Here is a 17,199-nt window from a genome sequence, read left to right as displayed (position 1 = left end):
GGGGGGGGGGGGGCGATTTGCTTGTCTAACCACTGGCTGCCCTCCCTGAGTGCTATTCCCACTGCCAACTCTCTGCTAATGAGTAGTTTGAGCAGGATAGATTCGCTGCACCACCACCATTACCACCTCACGGATGAGCATTAAGAAGCCCTACGAGAGCTGGCATAGAGCTGACATAAGCCCGCACAGCAGACCATTAAAGGCTCATAGCGGGGAGAGATAGCTCCCTGACTCACCACATTTCATCCCCCATTTTTTTTTTCCTACTGCCCTCCCCTTCTCTCTAACTTGCCTTCTTTTCTATTCTTTCTCCTAATCTGTGTCAAAGTTTCTGTGGGCTTCTCTCTCTCCCTCATCTGTCTTTTTTCCTTTCTGTTCCCCTGTGCTCTTTGTTAAACCCACACTCCTCTGCATCGCCCTCCTTACTTGCCCTCGTGCCGTACTTCCTCCCGGGCCTCCCTCCAGGACCTGGAGGAGGAACTGGAGCTGGATCGGAGGCGAGTGTCCGAGGCCGAGGGCGTGGCTAAGCGGGCGGAGGAGGAGCTTGGGGTCGCCAAGGAGAGGCTGCTGCTGCAGGAGGACGAGCTGCAGAGCAGAGCAGGTAGTCTGTGTCCGCCCTCTCACCTGTCTGCTTAAGAAAGCTCACATCGGCGAAAATCAGCTGAGCTCATTGCATTTCCATGATTCATTCTGACTCAGCGCTAATTAAGTTTTCGCCTCACGCCATTATAATATATACAGAAAATGCAACAAATGCACATTATTCATCCTCCATAAAGGCAAACAGTTTCATCAAAGTGTCATCGTACCTAGTCAGCAAGAACGCCCTGAATTTTATTTATTGCACAAGAACGATTTTTTGTTTTAGGCGCTTCCTCATTCCGTATGGGTCTGCTGTAGGTCCATTCTGCTTCTATTATGCATAATCAATCAATACGTGCCTGTGTTCACTATGGGTGTTTGTTGGTGTTTATTTGGTTTGCGTTCTGTGTGTGTGTATCAGAGGAGCTGCTGAACCGCGGGGGCTGTGAGGTGTGTGTGTGTACTGAAGTAGAGGAGCTGAGGAGCCAGGTGAGCCGAATGCAGAGCAGGAACAGAGAGCTGGAGCTGCAGAGCAGTGGCAGGAACAACGACCACGCCCGGCAGATACGCCAGGTAAAGAAAAGCACCAACACACTTAAAGGTCTCCTATCATGCAAAATGCACTTTCTTATGTCCTTTATACATAAATATGTGTCCCAGACTCCCCGGTGTGTCAGGAAACTCACAAAGTGTCAGAAAACACAACCCTCTCTCTTTTACTCCGTACCCAAATCTCTAAAAACGGGGGTACAACGGAGCTGATCCAGATTTGCTGCCGATATGACATAATATCGGAAATGTGGACTGGCTTTACACCCTCGGCCCTAACAGAAACGGCGCTATCAGAAACAATGCGCAACGTGTTTTGGATGTAATATGGTCTTTGTTTACATTAGCAAGTATTGCTAACACTCAGCTAACCTGTACTGGAGAGAGTAAGTGTAAAAAAGCAGGACATAATAAGGCGTTCACACTGCAGTACTTTTCCCACTTTAGTTCCGATATAGTTCCGAAATGTCACGTTCACACCAAAAAGAGCAGGAACTAAAATGAGTTCATCAGAACCTTTTTTACCCCCTTTTCCGTCCCTGCTAGAGAGCATGGACTTTCGTGGGAGAAAAAGGTTCCTATGTCTGATTGGCTGGGCGGAATGCAAACCACGCCTCGTAAAACAAAACAAAAAAATAGTGAAGCCGCCATTTTATTATTCTCGCATTAGCATTATTAGCATTAGCCCAGCAGCTTCTACTGAAGGCAGTCCCCAACTCCGGGGACTTCCGGCTGGGGACTTCGGGTGGCAGTACGCCATGAAGTTGTTTGCGGCATGCCAGTAAACCCAAAGCAGAAGAAGAAGAAGTGACGTCAGCTAGGGGTGGGCGATACCACAAAATCTGGATTCGATCCGATACCAAGTATTTCAGGGCCAGACTATCGCCGATACCGATATCGATACTTTTTTTTTTTTATGAAAAGCGTCTTATGTACTTTCATATAGGGGAGAGCTGCATGACATGATTTTTGAGCTGAAATCATCATAAATAGACTAAATCTGAATTCATTTNTGTGTTGTGGTGTGTGTGTGTGTGGTGTGGTGTGTGTGTGGTGTGTTGGTGTGGTGTGTGTGTGTGTGTGTGTTGTGGTATAGGAAATACAGAGCTAAGCCCGTCGTAATACGACACAAGGGTCTTCGGCACCTACAAAATAAGTTCTCTTGCTATTTCTGCAACTAATAATAATTTTACGAACAGTTTATGTACATAAGTAAAATAACACACACACACACACATATCATACACTAGAGACAGACAATGGACGAACGGTCTCGGTAGTAGCACACACACGACATCAACAACGAACATCCAGAAATAGACGACGTACACAGAGACCCAGTAGACAGACGAGGTGAGACACACGACGACCCAGTTTGAGACGGTGCGAAACTCTAATAGACTGTGTGTGTGTGTGTGTGTGTGTTGTGTGTGTGGTGTGTGTGTGGTGTGTGTGTGTGTGTGTGTGTGTGTGGTGTGGTGTGTGGTGTGGTGTGTGTGTGTGTGTGTGTGTGTGTGTGTGTGTGTTGTGTGTGTGTGTGTCTCTTTTGTTTTATGTAAACCGGGTGACAATTGTCCATGTGAAAACAGACGACAACGGTACCACCTTCACTATAGGTACCGTTATCGTTGAAGTGACAACTTAAGTATTAGAGTTACACATTTAGCGAGACACACACACTCACAGGCATCGTCGAGACATACACAATGTGTCTTCGACACACACGATTACAAACAATTACCGAGTACGGACAAATACCACACATACACACACAACAAACACACACACACACACACACACACGACAACACACACACACACACACCACACCACACACACACACAACACACACACACACACACACACACACACACACACACACACACACACACACACACACACACACACACACACCCACACACACACACACACCACACACACACCTAACAATATGGATCGAGGTCCATCCACGTTACATCGACGTCAGAAAGGATGAGTCTTCGTCTAGAAGAAGCGGGACAGAGAGATTGCGTGCGTCTCGGAACCGCACTGACACGGGAAAAAGGGAGGAGAAGGACTTCCAGACACCAAACCCCAGGACATTGTGGTATGCAAACATGATGTCTTCGGGGAGGTTGTAATTCTCTTTGCCGTGGTGAGGACCATCCTCTTAGTAATGCTACCACGGAGAAAGTGACGTCGCGAAGATCGCGACAAAATTAATAAAGTAGGTGTCTCTCTTTACTAAACTCACATGGACGTCGTCTATGGAGTCAAAAGAACAAATAGAGGAACCACGCAGAACCTTGGGAGAAAGATTCGGACCAGTTAAAGTCCCAACGGTACCGTTAAAAGAGGGCCTGGTGAAGGAAGAGAACGAGGCGGACACAAACCGTCTTTTTACACATCGTTTCCTAAAAATTCCGAGAACACACACAACGTCATTAGGACTTAACTATTTAACCTAATTTACGTTCTTCGACGAACCAAATTCTTAAACGTCTGAAGTTTGTTGAAATAATTTTATTTATTTATTGAGTGAAGCAAGCACGTGTGTTTTATCCGAATACCTTGATTAATTTTCTCAGGAGATCGTTAAATCATAAACGTGAAGTAATTCAACCCTCTTTGTCAAGTTAACTACGTTGAGTTTAAAGAAGAATGAAAATAAGACTATATTCGAGAACACGAAGGAGAGATATAAAGCGACCTAGGGTTCACTATTTTACGTCCTTCTCACATATAGAGGGAGAGAAAGAGACCATATAGAAGGATAATAAAGAATTTCGCGTAGAAGAAATCGTAACAAAGGGGGACAGATAATCAATAACAGACCAATCTTAAATAGATAACCAAATAAATAGTTGTCGAGAATACACTTCAAGTAATGAATGATAAGAATACACAACACAACCGTGTAACACGCCGGTTATTTACAGGGGAGTATATTATTATTGTTTATCTATTAACTCCTGATATACACACAACACAAATCAAGAGAAGACAAGGACTATTGGAAACAACATTATATATATATACATATATATAAAACACGTATATATATATATCGACAACCCAAAGACAGGGAAAAGAGACAAGAGACAAAGTAAGACACTTCATAATTATAAGACACCAACCAATACATTAGAATCCAACAACCGCAGAAATCATCATGTGTCGTAAAGTTGATTGATACAGAAACTATGAGCCAAGTCTATTTAGGATATAAATCCATATAGAACAAAGCCGGAGTATGATTCCGTCGAAATTAGACGAATAGTTTTTATTAGTAATCACCTAAGTTTTAACACTATTGAAATCAAATTTAGAACATACAGGAAAGGTTACGTCAGACCATTGTCACCGTCTGGAGTCCCAAAATGACAGGTCTAGAAATAAAGAAGAAAGTCTATGATTTTGCTAAAATTTGATTAAATTGATTTGTCGTTGGGTCCAGAACCAAATATAGTATACAAGATATTTACACCTAAAGATACACTACTACTCTAATAAGAACAGATACAGCCAGTTCCATGAAACTTCTACAAACACTAGTTAGGAAACCTAAGTCGAGACGAAGTCGACTAAGACGACGGTCTTATAGACCGAGAGACAACGAGAGACGTAAGAAACATAGACGGTGGAGACAATTACAAGCGAGAGACGAGATGCCGACCGTAAGTAAGAGACTAGGAACTTGAGGTCGAGACTCTGCATAGGAGTGTAGAGACGGGACCGTCCATCAGCGTAGTGTTGAGTACTTCACTCATAGAGATGTACGTTTGCAAAAGATGAAATAAAAGAAGAAAATAAGAGGTGACAACCCCGAAGATTGCTAATCAAGTCCCGAAGTATTTACACATATTGGATTAATAAAAGAAGTGAAAGGAAAGTATTACAAAATTACTAGTTTTGGAACAGACAAAGTATAATTATCGTTATATCATTTAGACCATCATCTTTAGTAGGAAGAGTCCAGAAACGAAGGAAAACTAACCTTTTCTGGAGTTTTTGACTAATATCAGAAATACAAGGAATAAAAATTTTCTTACTGTATGTTAATTAACTAACGGTATGCAAAATATTCTCCCCTTTGGACGATACAAAATTTCCAAAAAATCTACTATAAATGTGGGTTAAGATTTATTTTCTTAACAGACAAATAGATACGGGACAAAATATGATCTATACATTATTAGAACTTCTACACAACCTTAGATAAACTATACTCATGTTCTGTCCTTAATTACGGTTTAAACACTTTGAGTAATATAGATCATAAATATAACACTAACAACCAATCTAAAGTTAAAAGTGAATATGAACTGTGCAACAAAATAGTTGAATACTATTAGTAAAAATAGTGACAGTCCCGAATAAAGACAGTACACAAAATGACCCATTTTGATAATGGACAGCATTTTCGAGTAGATTAATTTTATAGTTACAATTCACACTTTTTCTACGACAGTCCGTAACCGTGACAGGCTCGTATATACCTCGTTCTACACGATTACTATAATGTAAATCAAAAATAGCGAAATTAATAGGAGTATTCGTTTGTGAAGCATTACTGGATATACCCCTGTCGATATAAAACACACCAGGTGAAGTTGCACAAATTGACGTCCGGATACTCATAACTTGGTGAACTGGGAACTTGGACTATGGGATTACCATACGTGGTAAAGGTGGACACCCCTTTACAATAAAGAGGATTTTAGATCACTAACAGTGTAGTAGTAATCTAAGGATACGTTTATCTACAAATATAAATTCGTCGGAAAGGTTACTAGTAATTAATTTTGCTGATTTTGATATTACGATTTGGACAGCGACTAACAACTGAAATCGAATTGACCTAGTAAGTAGTCACTTTTATATTGTATCTTTTAAAAAACTTCAAAGTGTACAACTTACTTGGGACACTGTGTGACTAGTGATCGATTTAAAATATACTGAAAAAACACCAAACAACACCACAGAGACAACACACAACACACTAAATACGAACTTGATTATGTATAAACTCGTCACAAACAAAGATTGAAACGGTCTGTCGTAGGAGGATTGACAATAACTTCTAGTCTGTCCTAAATAATTCGCCAACTATTTGTTACTAGCAAACGTTATATTATCCACCTACTTATCAACCGACAAAGTTTACGGACCAATAAAGTATAATACTCCATACAGTCAAAAAGTACCGGTGGCGAAGTTAGATTATTATTATCCGATTTGGTGCACCACACAGAACTAATTGAGGTAACCAATCACGCACTTCCGTCAACAAACTTAATGTTAAACAAAGACCCCCAGGTGTGTGAGTGGACGGTTAATGCAATAGAAAGACTTAAAACGAACGGGTAAATTTTATCCTGTGTGCCGACGACAAACAATACTGGTGCTATCTTTACTAAACGAAGAGTTGAAACTAGAAGGGGTCACGAGAAATTGTCCTACTGTCCCCCCTAATGTTAGGCTCGGGCTACCCGAAGGAGCGAGTTACATTCCGCGATTCGTCTAGACCGTCCACGACAAACAAGACAATGGACTAGGCCAGTGAGTCAGACGGCGACCGAGACCAGCTCTTCTGAGGAGAGGCACAGTCAGCCGAGACGAGGTCCTGAAAGAGGAGGTCGGCCACAAACAGTCGAAGAGTCCCTGCGGTAGAGAGGAGACGACGACAGGGCGACCGGAGAGAGGGAGGAGGACGCAGGCACGTCTTGCTGAGGCCCCAGACTAACCTCGAGAAGGAGGACTGACTTCTCGTGACGCCCCAGTGTGCTGCCGACGTTCGAAGTCCCGGGGAAAAGAAAGAACAGAACCTACAAGCTTGCGACTGACGTACCGGATGTCCAGACTCTACGTCTCCTCCGAAACTAAAATGCTATAATAGTGTGTAATAAAGTGACATTCTTTACGAGTAAAAACATATTAAATTGGAGACTGGAGTAACCTCGTAGAAAGTCAAAACAGGAGTCGAGAGAGAGACAGGAGAGTCGAAGCAACGCATCGAGGTGAGTCGCAAGTGAGGAAGCAAGTAGGTTTGCATTTGTGTGGAAGGTTTCTTTTACACAGGTAAGTGGAATAATGTAAGTGTTGAATAGAGGGAAATATCGTGAAATTGGGTTGATATGATTAGTGGAAGATAATGATTCCTGGATTAATAATTTTAACAGTACTACTTTCAAAGTGTTAAATTGTTGTTCATCGAGTGTCTCGTTCGTTAATACGCTATTTTTTAGAGTAATATAAAGAGTAAATTTGTGAATTTTTATAGTAATTTCCCACGAGAAAGTTTGGTCACCACTTTCCTCAACAACTATAGATGTTATATAATGTAACTTTATTTTGGAATTTTTCGATGTGGTGTAACAAACTAAAAAAGTCCTAGAAACGAAAAACGAACGATAATTAAATCCTACAAAAAGAATTCGGGAGATTTTATGTCTACTAAGTGAAACAACAACTGGAGCAATAGCAAATGCGGATACTGTACGTCATTGTACCCCCAGTAGGTTCCGCTACATTGGATTAATAAAGACACCTTTGCGTAATTTGTCAAGATGCTAACAAAATATTATAAACGTGACACAGCTGCTACTTCTTTTTTGTATAAAGAATGTACGCTAAGTGAACATATCATTACATAAATTTGGGGTTAGTATGACTTTGACTTTATTTAAATTTCGGCTATATCCTGACCGTCGGTGTCAATGTGTCGTCCGAACAAATACTGTAAAAACTTTAGTGATGGTTATCCTTGTAAGATGAATAATGTGACCTAAGGAGAAAGGACGAGAAATTTACGAGTCTGTTTTTGTTAATTCACTTGGAGGGGGGTAATACTCACATCCTGCGACTGGAAGAAACCAACGCAGAAGGGAGACTGAGTCTCGAAGACCTGCGACACCTCAAGCCCCGGCGCACGGTAGGAGTAGTGGAGGAGATAAGCGGAAGGCGTGGACGAGGAAGGTTTGCGAAGGACAGGAGGAGTCGGAGAGGGTGGTTAGAGAGAAGGGAGGAGGTCGGAAGACGACGTGTTAACCGTGGAGAGGCGGAGTGTGGACAAGTTACAAGAACAGGTTGACTGCTTGTGTGTGTGTGTGTGTGTGTGTGTGTGTGTGTGTGTGTGTGTGTGTGTGTGTGTGTGTGTGTGTGTGTGTAGGATCTGAAGCAGCAGAACCAGAATCAGGTGTTTGAGAGACAGCTGGATGAGAGCCGCTGTGCCATGCTGGAGCTGCAGAGAGAAAACACAGCTCTGAAGAAGCAATTAAAGGAGAGGTAAAGGAAGTGGTGATGTTGTTTCGACATCATTCATGAAAATAATCACTTTTAATTATCGGTTCAACTTATGATATTCTTTCTTAATGTCAAGAGAGCAGTGAAAAATCATATTTTCCATAAAACCAAAGGGGGCGTACAATAGATTGTTTTATACAATCAACCGTCCAAACTGTACACAGTATACATAAAATATATAAACAACAAACAATGACACAGACAACAACAGATGGCGTCACACATGGCAGTTACACTGTTATTTAAGACAGAAATGGCTGCCGGAACCAAGCTTTTTCCAAAGGATGACAAGAAAAATACAAATAGTAAATCAATTCAAAACATTTGTTTAAATTAAAAGTATTTAATTGACCTAATCAATGTTTCATACTGAATTGCAAGCAACAACTTATAGGGAAAGCATGACATATTTGGAAATACGCTTATATCCTTTTTGCTGATAGTTAGAAGGGAAGACCACTACGACTAATGAGATGGAAAACCAGACGAAACAGTTAGCCTGGCTCTATTATCTAGTATCAAAATACAAGTATTAATACTTCTAAAGATTAAAAAAATTGGCTACGATTTGTTGAATTTCCGGCAGGCTTCTTATATTATCTCTGCTTACTAGATGCTCATTTATTTACTAAACATTTAGGGTCATTTTTCACTGAAGAAATGTGTTTTTTACACCATTAAAATTAGTTTTCAGGTATGCAATCCAGTGTATGACAATGAATTGTACAAAGGCTTTATTTTCTGTACATTTACTTTACTTTTTTTAGTGATCTATTCATAAAGAAGTAGAAAGTACGCATAAACGATATAGGAAACAGTACATTTGGGTCAAATGAGCTGGAACATCATAGATGATGCTCCAGCTCATTTCAGTATCGCTTTTGATCACAATTGTTTTATTGCATTAATTCAGCCATTTCTGTTCTTTTCATCTGTTGTCTTGTATCCCCTTTCTCGTATCAGATCAGTTCAGCAGAATCCTGAAGCTGAAAAGAAAAAAGAAGAGGAATGCGTAGATTTGCGGATAAACAGAGACGCCCAGCTGGAAGAAGAAGCACAACGTTTGAAGGAGGAAGTGGAGAAACTGAGGGTTGAGATGGAGAAATTGGAGGAATCTCAGAAACACTGGGAGGAGAAGAAAGAGGAGGATGTAAAAGAAGAGGAGCCAGATGAGGAGAAGAAGAAGGAACGGGAGGAGGACAAGAGGAGAGAGGAGGTGGAGGAGATCAGGAAGAAGCACAAGAAGGAGCTGCAGAGTCTGGCGTCAGAATACAGCAGCGCCCAGACGCACCTGCAGGCGCGCATAGTGGCCTTGGAGAACGAGTGAGTTGAGGAGGGACATGTGGAGATACAATAGAGTGCTCAAAGTTTAAAAAGAAGGACGGGTATGTGAGAAAAGTGTGTGTGTTTGTGTATATGATTTAACTGCAGACTGCGCGAGCGGGAGGAACGGTGCAGGAGGAGGGAGCCTCGGACCGACGACGTGCAGCTCGGGAGGCTCCAGGAGAGACTGACCGAGAGAGACCAGCTCATCAAACGACTAGTGGTGAGAGAACACACACAATACAAATTAACAAGTAAAAGTTCTGCAAAAAGGACCCTACCCTACATAAGGTAAATTGCATAAGTATTTGTAGGAAATGCATTTTAAGCATTAACATAAAAGTACTGATTTTGTCTGACTGATATATTATATGACATCATTAGATACAATCTTTCGAGTTTTTCCTTAGAGGGAATCATCTTTATTTTGTCGAGCTTTTATCAACTCAAAGTTTTGTTTAACAAAAAATGTGTAAAAACTCTATATAGTTTGCATTGTGGTCAATATTAGTTACTAATACTTCAATGCTGTCAAATGAATGTAGTTGAGTAAAATATTTATCATATTTATTTATTTCAGAGATAGAGAGGAGTGAAATTTTTATAAAGAATAAAATAGAAATATTCAAGTAAAGTACGATAACATTTTGAGTACAGTACTTGAGTAAATATACTTAGTGACTTTTCACCTCTGCAACTATTAGAGTAGTATTTTAGTGTTGTGACAAAATATTTACACAATGAATTAAAAAACAAATGTCAGCAATTTGGACACAACGACTAGGTGGCATCATCCAGAACAGTCTACTCTAAGGCAGCCTTTCAAACCAGGAAGATATGCCATATTGCAATATTAAAAAAAAAAGTGGTGACTAAGAGATTATGTAAAACTGGGGCATTTGAACCACTGACTCAAATCAAATAGCCACAGTACCTTAAGTTATCATCAGCGGTCATGTATGCGTAGGAAACATCTTTTCAAGTGCCAGAGTGCTGTGTCTACCATCTGCGTGGCATGAGGCAGAGCAGCACGCAAGTAAAGCCTCCAGACACAGCTCCAATACCACAATAACAACAGCACCAACTGTGAATGAGGCCAATGAAAGCCCTTCTTCGTCTTCCTTCCCTCCAGGAAGAGCGGCATCAGCTGCAGCTCCACCCTCCTGTTGCCGGGGACAACAGCACCCTCAGGCTTCGTGACAGCAAGTCCCGCCCCGGAAGCGTCACGCCAACCATGAGGGTGAGTTGGTCTGCTCTGCTCGTGGACATAATCATCAAAAAGAGCCTCCTTCCAGCCAGAAGTGCTCACTGGGCCACAGCCAAGTTCCTCTCTGACACACTTCCCACTCCACAGATCAGCAGTCTGTCGCAGAGACATACTTTCAATCACTAATCATAACAAACATATAACTTAGCCAGCAATAATACAGCATTTTCTTAAAGAATGAAAGCTTGGTTGCTTCAAATAAATAATTAATGATGTAATCTTGAACCATCTGATTTTGAATAGTAATCTTAAAGTGTATTTTCTCCGGCTGTATTTATGAGCTTCAATGAAAAAGATGCTTCTGAGGCTGCAAATAAATGTAGTATTCAGTTTGCATTCGTTCATATTAGTGTCTGTTATGGTTAAATTATCAGACATAGACCATCTGTTGGGGTTAATCTAAGCAGATTGTGTAATTCAGGCATGTCTTCTAAATAACACGCCACTAAAAATGTATTTATTATTAAACTCACACCCTGTGCACACTTGAAAGATTGTTGGTAATAAATACTTTATTTATTTTTTGATAGCTAAAAGATGCTTTGGTCAGTTTGGATTTAGAAAAAAAAGTGATCAAAACAAACCACTCCTGAAGTGTGACCTACTTCTGTGGTGACTATTTATATGCTCATATTGGGGCTAAATACACACCTTCCTTTCAAAGAAGCAGGATTAAGGTTTTGGTTTAGGACATGGTTAATTACCCTGCAGGAGTTTCTTTTATTTGAAGCTTTTATAAAGATTTGATACTTCTTCCCTAAAATAATATTAAGACTCATGAGTTCAAGCTGATCACAGCCACTGTTCTCCATAAAATAAGGAAAGATCAAACATCTTGCAGACTACAGTGGTTGAATGTTTGATACTCATCCCTCACTGCCACCTGAGCAGCTGAGGCTAAAATGCTCTCTCTCCATTTTAAATGAGATTATCATCTTATTAATAAAAAGTCAGTTTAAATGAATTGCATATACACAGCAGTCACTACATCGTGAACTTGAATCTAAAGAAAAATTATATTTGTAACATCGTATACAGGTCAGAAGTCTGTTGTTTGATTAAAACAAGTTATTTCCACCCACAGAATATGCAAATAATGTGTTTGTTGAAAACCTTTTTCAGATGTGGATACATATAATGTATTATATGCTACTAAGTATTCATGGTAACAAGACAATGTCAAATGTAAGTTTTGATCTATTTTTATTTGACAAAAGAAGCATATAGAATATTAACAGCCTTATATTTTAATTAAATTCACAAGAGTACCCTTTGTCTTTTATGTGTTTTAGCAGTCAAGAGAACAAATTACACTTTTTTTGCGAGTGTTAAATTGCAAAATCTAAAGCACATAGTTCTACAGTTTTTTCTTTAGTACATATCGTGCAACCCTGTAAATGGGCTTCTTATTTAAGATTTGTTTTTATATTATTTAAGTGTAACTGACCAAACTTAAATATTGAACATACTGCGTTTTTATTTTTCTAACACCATGCTGTGATCGGCTATTTGTGAATTTGTCCCCCGAACAGAGGAAGCGTGTGGAGTCTCCTCCTCGGGTCGCCAGTATCCCCAGCGCCGCTTCATACGACAGGAGCATCTTCGTCCCCCCCTCCTCATCGTCGTCTTCCTCCTCCTCCTCCTCCTTCCATCAGCACTCCTCCTCCACCCTCCCCCACCAGTCCACCTCCCAGCCCCAGACCACCACCCAATACTCCACCTCCTCTCTTCCACACAAGCACTCCTCCCTCTCCCTCAACCAACATTCCTCCCCCTCCCTCCCTCGCTCCACCAGATCCCGGACGTCCTGCATCCCCCCCACCCCGGCGCCCACCGCCCCGCTCCCCGTCTGCCCCTCGCCGCAGACGGGCATCCGCTACGTGTCGCCTTCCTGCCATGAGCCACATGCACACCTACAGGCCCAAACAATCAGGTCATTTCAATTGAATATCTTTGCTGTGATGTTACAAATCCATAAAGGGAGAGGTGCGAACTAATGACTCCAATAAAATATCAACATATCGACAAACTGTCTTATTCAGGATGGGATACCAGTCACCTGACACCAAAAACATGGCCACATAATTATGAAATCCTCAAACATAAACATGAGAAAAGTGTTTCTTATTGCCTGCCATTTTTTTTCTTGTAAATCACTTTGTCTTGAAAAGTGCTATATGAAAAAAGTGTATTGGTATATTATGTACACACACTCTCACACATCTAGAAACTTAGTTTTAAATTGTCTCAGTTTTTCCTTCTATTGGATTTCTACTGGCCTGACTTATCATAAATGCATCATAGAGTGCAGCTTAATAGGTTCATACGAGTTTTAAATCAAGCATGATGCATAATTATGTATTAATCATGATTATTTTTAAATCAATACATGTGTTTTCTTCTGTGTTTTGTAGAGGCCCTTACCTGGAGCAGAGGGGGACAGAGGGGCTGAAACAGGAGTGGTTCACCAAATACTTCTCCTTCTGAGCACAATTACACACATTGACACACACACACAGCAGCTGCAAGTACATTTTCTCGTATACAGTTCATTGCTTCTTATACACATCCGTTGCTTCCCACATACTACACACACACAAACACACACATATATATGGGCTCATCACCAGCAAGGCCATCTCAAACATTGCCTCAAAGCTCAACCAAAAAGTGCTTCTCAAACACATGCCTGACCTCTTCTCTGAACACAGGCCTGTTGGATCTTGTTTGTATAGTTTGAAATGTCTCCATATCCTTTTTTTAAAGCAGTCTTCCTTTTTTTAAATGCAACCTTTGCTCTTATCTCATCACATGATTATTCCAGGCAAACATACATTTTCTTGAAATCAACAACCAAGTGTCTCTGAGTATGGAAGCATTCGACGTATTCAATCAAGATCCTCGTCAAACGGACACACACGACTCACCATACCAAAATGAAGCTTGTGTCAATGCAAAAATGTATGATAATCTTACTGAACAAATTGAATAAAATATTTTGTTTTGCAAAGGAAAGACCAGGTTTACATGCACATTTTAATCATAGGTATGAAATGACCAGTACTACCAGTATAAAAACATCTATGTGTTTAATTTTATATGGCGTAGGGAATTTTCTTATTAAACTTATGAAATAACCAGTTGGGAATGTCGGTTTGTTTTTTTATCAATACAATTTCAACTGCATACTGACAATAACTAATATAATCCTTCTAACTAATGGATATTTGAGAGTGGAAAAATTCAAGATTTAACATATTTACCTACAGTCGTATTGCTTTATATAAAATATACTTTATACAATAGGAATGAGCTCCTATCACAGACAAATTGTTCATGCTCTAATTTCTTTAAAGCAGTCATGTGCATTGACTTGCAACATTGTCCACGATGGCCGAATGCACCACAGCATAAATTCTATTTTTTAAATGTATTTGTCATAACTCCTAACTAACCGAAGATAAACTTCACTGACCCCAAGCAACTAAAAGGCCTCGTTTTTTTTGTGCAAATTAACAACACCGTGTATTTAATGAATTTTCGCCCTTCATATTTTGAAAAAATTAATACACTGAAGTAATATATTAACACAACATTTTTGTTTTGCCCCCATTTTTCATGAGCTGACTTTCTATGTAAACAAAAGGCCTATTTCTCTCAAATAATGTTCACAATAGTGTCTAAATCTGTGTGTGTTTCCCTGGACAAGAGGGCATTCCGTTTTCCTGGTGGATTAATGGTTAGTTATTAATAATAAAACGATTTGATAAATTACCAAATAACATCATTATTTTTAATTGCACAAATTGTGATCACATACAACTTTTAGATTGTTTTAACAATCAGATACAATTTATTGATTAACAATATTTTGATCTGCATATATTATTAATGTATTCAGGACAAATACAGTAACAAAATGAACCATTAGCTATTAAAAGAAAAATACATCAGTGGAAGAACAGGCATTATTACATATTCAAATTAAATTTAAGACACAAGAATACAAACGGTTACTTTAATAACCTTAGTAAAATTCTGAAACACTTTACATTAGGTTGTGGAACAAGAGAAACAACCATCTTAACTTTCCATTTAACAAAGAAACTACACAAATGTATTTATGGAACTCATACCTCTCATACAAAAAAAAAAAAGTCCTGTGTTCAGTGCTCACGTACTACTGTAACATGGGGCACTTTTGCAGCACCTCCATCGCAGAGCTGTACTGGAGGACGTTGTCATAGAAACAAGTGAGCTGCTTTCGCATTTCCTTGATCCCCCTCCCTCCAACGCTCCGGTACTTCATGGAGAGCAGCTTAGAGCACAGGTAGTGCAGCCACAGCACGTTGGAGTGGGGGTGGTAGTTACTCCAGTTGTTTCTGAGACAAATAGAGTACAAACAAATCAGTGACAACAACTCTGAGGTGTTAAACACTCAAATAAACCCAATCGTCCACAAGATGGATGAAATCACAATTACAAATTCAGAACATGAGTCTGGTAGATGGATATGTGTTTAAACAGACCAGCTGTTTCCAGTCTCTATTAAATCAGCTTCAAGTAAACAAATAAATACGAAAGAGGTAGTTCTTGTTATCCATGCAAAGACAGTAAGCATTTTTGTCAAATGTCAAACCATTCCTAAAAGACAAATCACAATGAACAACCAAATAAATAGGACTGGAGGGCTCATAGAGAAGTCATATCCTCTCATACAAATGATCGATGTTTGTTGAAATCCACCTCATTAAGAGTCTTTAACAGTTAAGTTCTCTGTGGTCAAACTTCTGAACTAATCCACGAGTTCTATTTTTGGACGACAAAGTCAAATCAATAAGAAATCCAATGCTTGCTCTGTTATCCTTATCCTTTCTTAATACATGTATGCGTATGTACAGTATAAGATGACTCTTTACAGCACATAGAAACTCCAGTGACATGTCACACTGGTGTTTCTGAGTTTCGCAAGGACACATTCAAACACTGACCCATTCTCCTGTCTCATTAGTCTGTAGATCTCAAACTGGTAATCTCCCTGGCCCATGAAGAGTTCCTCATCATTTGAGATATCGCAGGAGACCGTCAGACCATCTGGAGGGAACAAAACATATGCCTCTTATTACTCTACGTGTTTTTAGATAAACATTTTGTGCAAGAAGGAGGGAATAAAATACTGACCGATTTCTAGTCTGGAGAGAGAGTAGTCAATGATGCGGACCAACACCCCTTTGGTTTCCAGAGAGTGGGCTGCTCCGTTCAGCAGGAAGCTCCCTCTCTTCTCCTTGGTTGTTTGGACCAGCACGTTGCCCCAGTGGAGGTCCCTGCAGTGAGGAGCACAGGGGGGTAAAGTTGCTGTAACAGGACACCAACACACCATCGATCACACTGACAACCACATACACACCCAACTGCGTCACTGCGGCGGCTTAAAAACACAATGTGTGCCACATTTCCCATCTGATGTGAAGTTAAGCAGATTAAGAACCTACTATGTACAAGTAAACACACGTTTTCAGGAATTCATTGTGCTGCTCATTGGAGTCTTATCAGTTTTGTTTAAGTCCATCATGCGCAGTGTCTTTATGGCAACTACAGCAGTACATTTATTAATCATCAGTCGAAAATATTCAGTTAACCTCTAAGCTCCTCAAATTAAAAAAATATGTTGTTTTTGTTAAGTACATTGACAATATGCTTTTTTTTTCTTTCTGTGATCGATATTTTAAATACTTTATATCCACAGTGTCTTGTCCTGCTCGGCTTGATTGATGCAGACTATCACAGATGCTATGATTTGTGTATGTGTGTGTGTGTGTGTGTGTGTGTGTGTATTGTGTGAGCAGTGTGTGAGCAGTGTGTGAGCAGTGTGTGAGCAGTGTGTGAGCAGTGTGTGAGCAGTGTGTGAGGCGTGTGTGTGTGAGAAGTGTGTGAGGTATGTGTGAGGCGTGTGTGAGGCGTGTGTGTGAGCTGTGTGTGAGCAGTGTGTGACCAGTGTGTGTGTGTGAGCAGTGTGTGAGGCGTGTGTGTGTGTGAGGTGTGTGTGTGTGTGTGTGTTTGAGGTGTGTGTGTGTGTGTGTGTGTGTGTGTGTGTGTGTGTGTGTGTGTACTGTACCTGTGTTCAAAGTGTAGCTCCTGCTCAGCCACAGCCAAGGCAGCTGTCACCTGATGAAG

General features: G+C 40.3%; 2 protein-coding genes across 2 annotated transcripts in view; one reads left to right on the top strand and one right to left on the bottom strand.

The window, feature by feature from the left end:
* fam184b (family with sequence similarity 184 member B) overlaps nt 1-13,512 on the top strand; it is a 36,518-nt gene extending 23,006 nt beyond the window's left edge. The window contains exons 4-9 of the mRNA XM_010776854.1: nt 466-601; nt 1,004-1,155; nt 11,914-11,921; nt 12,558-12,591; nt 12,681-12,958; nt 13,440-13,512. Of these exons, the coding sequence (XP_010775156.1) occupies nt 466-601; nt 1,004-1,155; nt 11,914-11,921; nt 12,558-12,591; nt 12,681-12,958; nt 13,440-13,512 (681 nt within the window). The remainder of the gene's footprint in view (nt 1-465; nt 602-1,003; nt 1,156-11,913; nt 11,922-12,557; nt 12,592-12,680; nt 12,959-13,439) is intronic.
* A 1,280-nt stretch (nt 13,513-14,792) lies between these two features.
* The window catches only part of haspin (histone H3 associated protein kinase), a 13,377-nt gene continuing 10,970 nt past the window's right edge, over nt 14,793-17,199 (bottom strand). Inside the window, exons 11-13 of the mRNA XM_010776853.1 lie at nt 16,207-16,349; nt 16,017-16,119; nt 14,793-15,407 (exon numbers count right to left, since the gene is read on the bottom strand). Coding sequence (XP_010775155.1) covers nt 15,206-15,407; nt 16,017-16,119; nt 16,207-16,349 — 448 coding nt within the window. The 3' untranslated portion in view covers nt 14,793-15,205. The remainder of the gene's footprint in view (nt 15,408-16,016; nt 16,120-16,206; nt 16,350-17,199) is intronic.

The sequence above is a fragment of the Notothenia coriiceps genome, unplaced genomic scaffold (assembly GCF_000735185.1).
Source record: "Notothenia coriiceps isolate Sejong01 unplaced genomic scaffold, NC01 NC01_scaffold00017399, whole genome shotgun sequence".
In the NCBI taxonomy this organism is placed as follows: domain Eukaryota; kingdom Metazoa; phylum Chordata; class Actinopteri; order Perciformes; family Nototheniidae; genus Notothenia; species Notothenia coriiceps.
The sequence above is the reverse complement of the archived record's forward strand: the minus strand, read 5'-3'. Positions and strand labels throughout refer to the sequence as shown.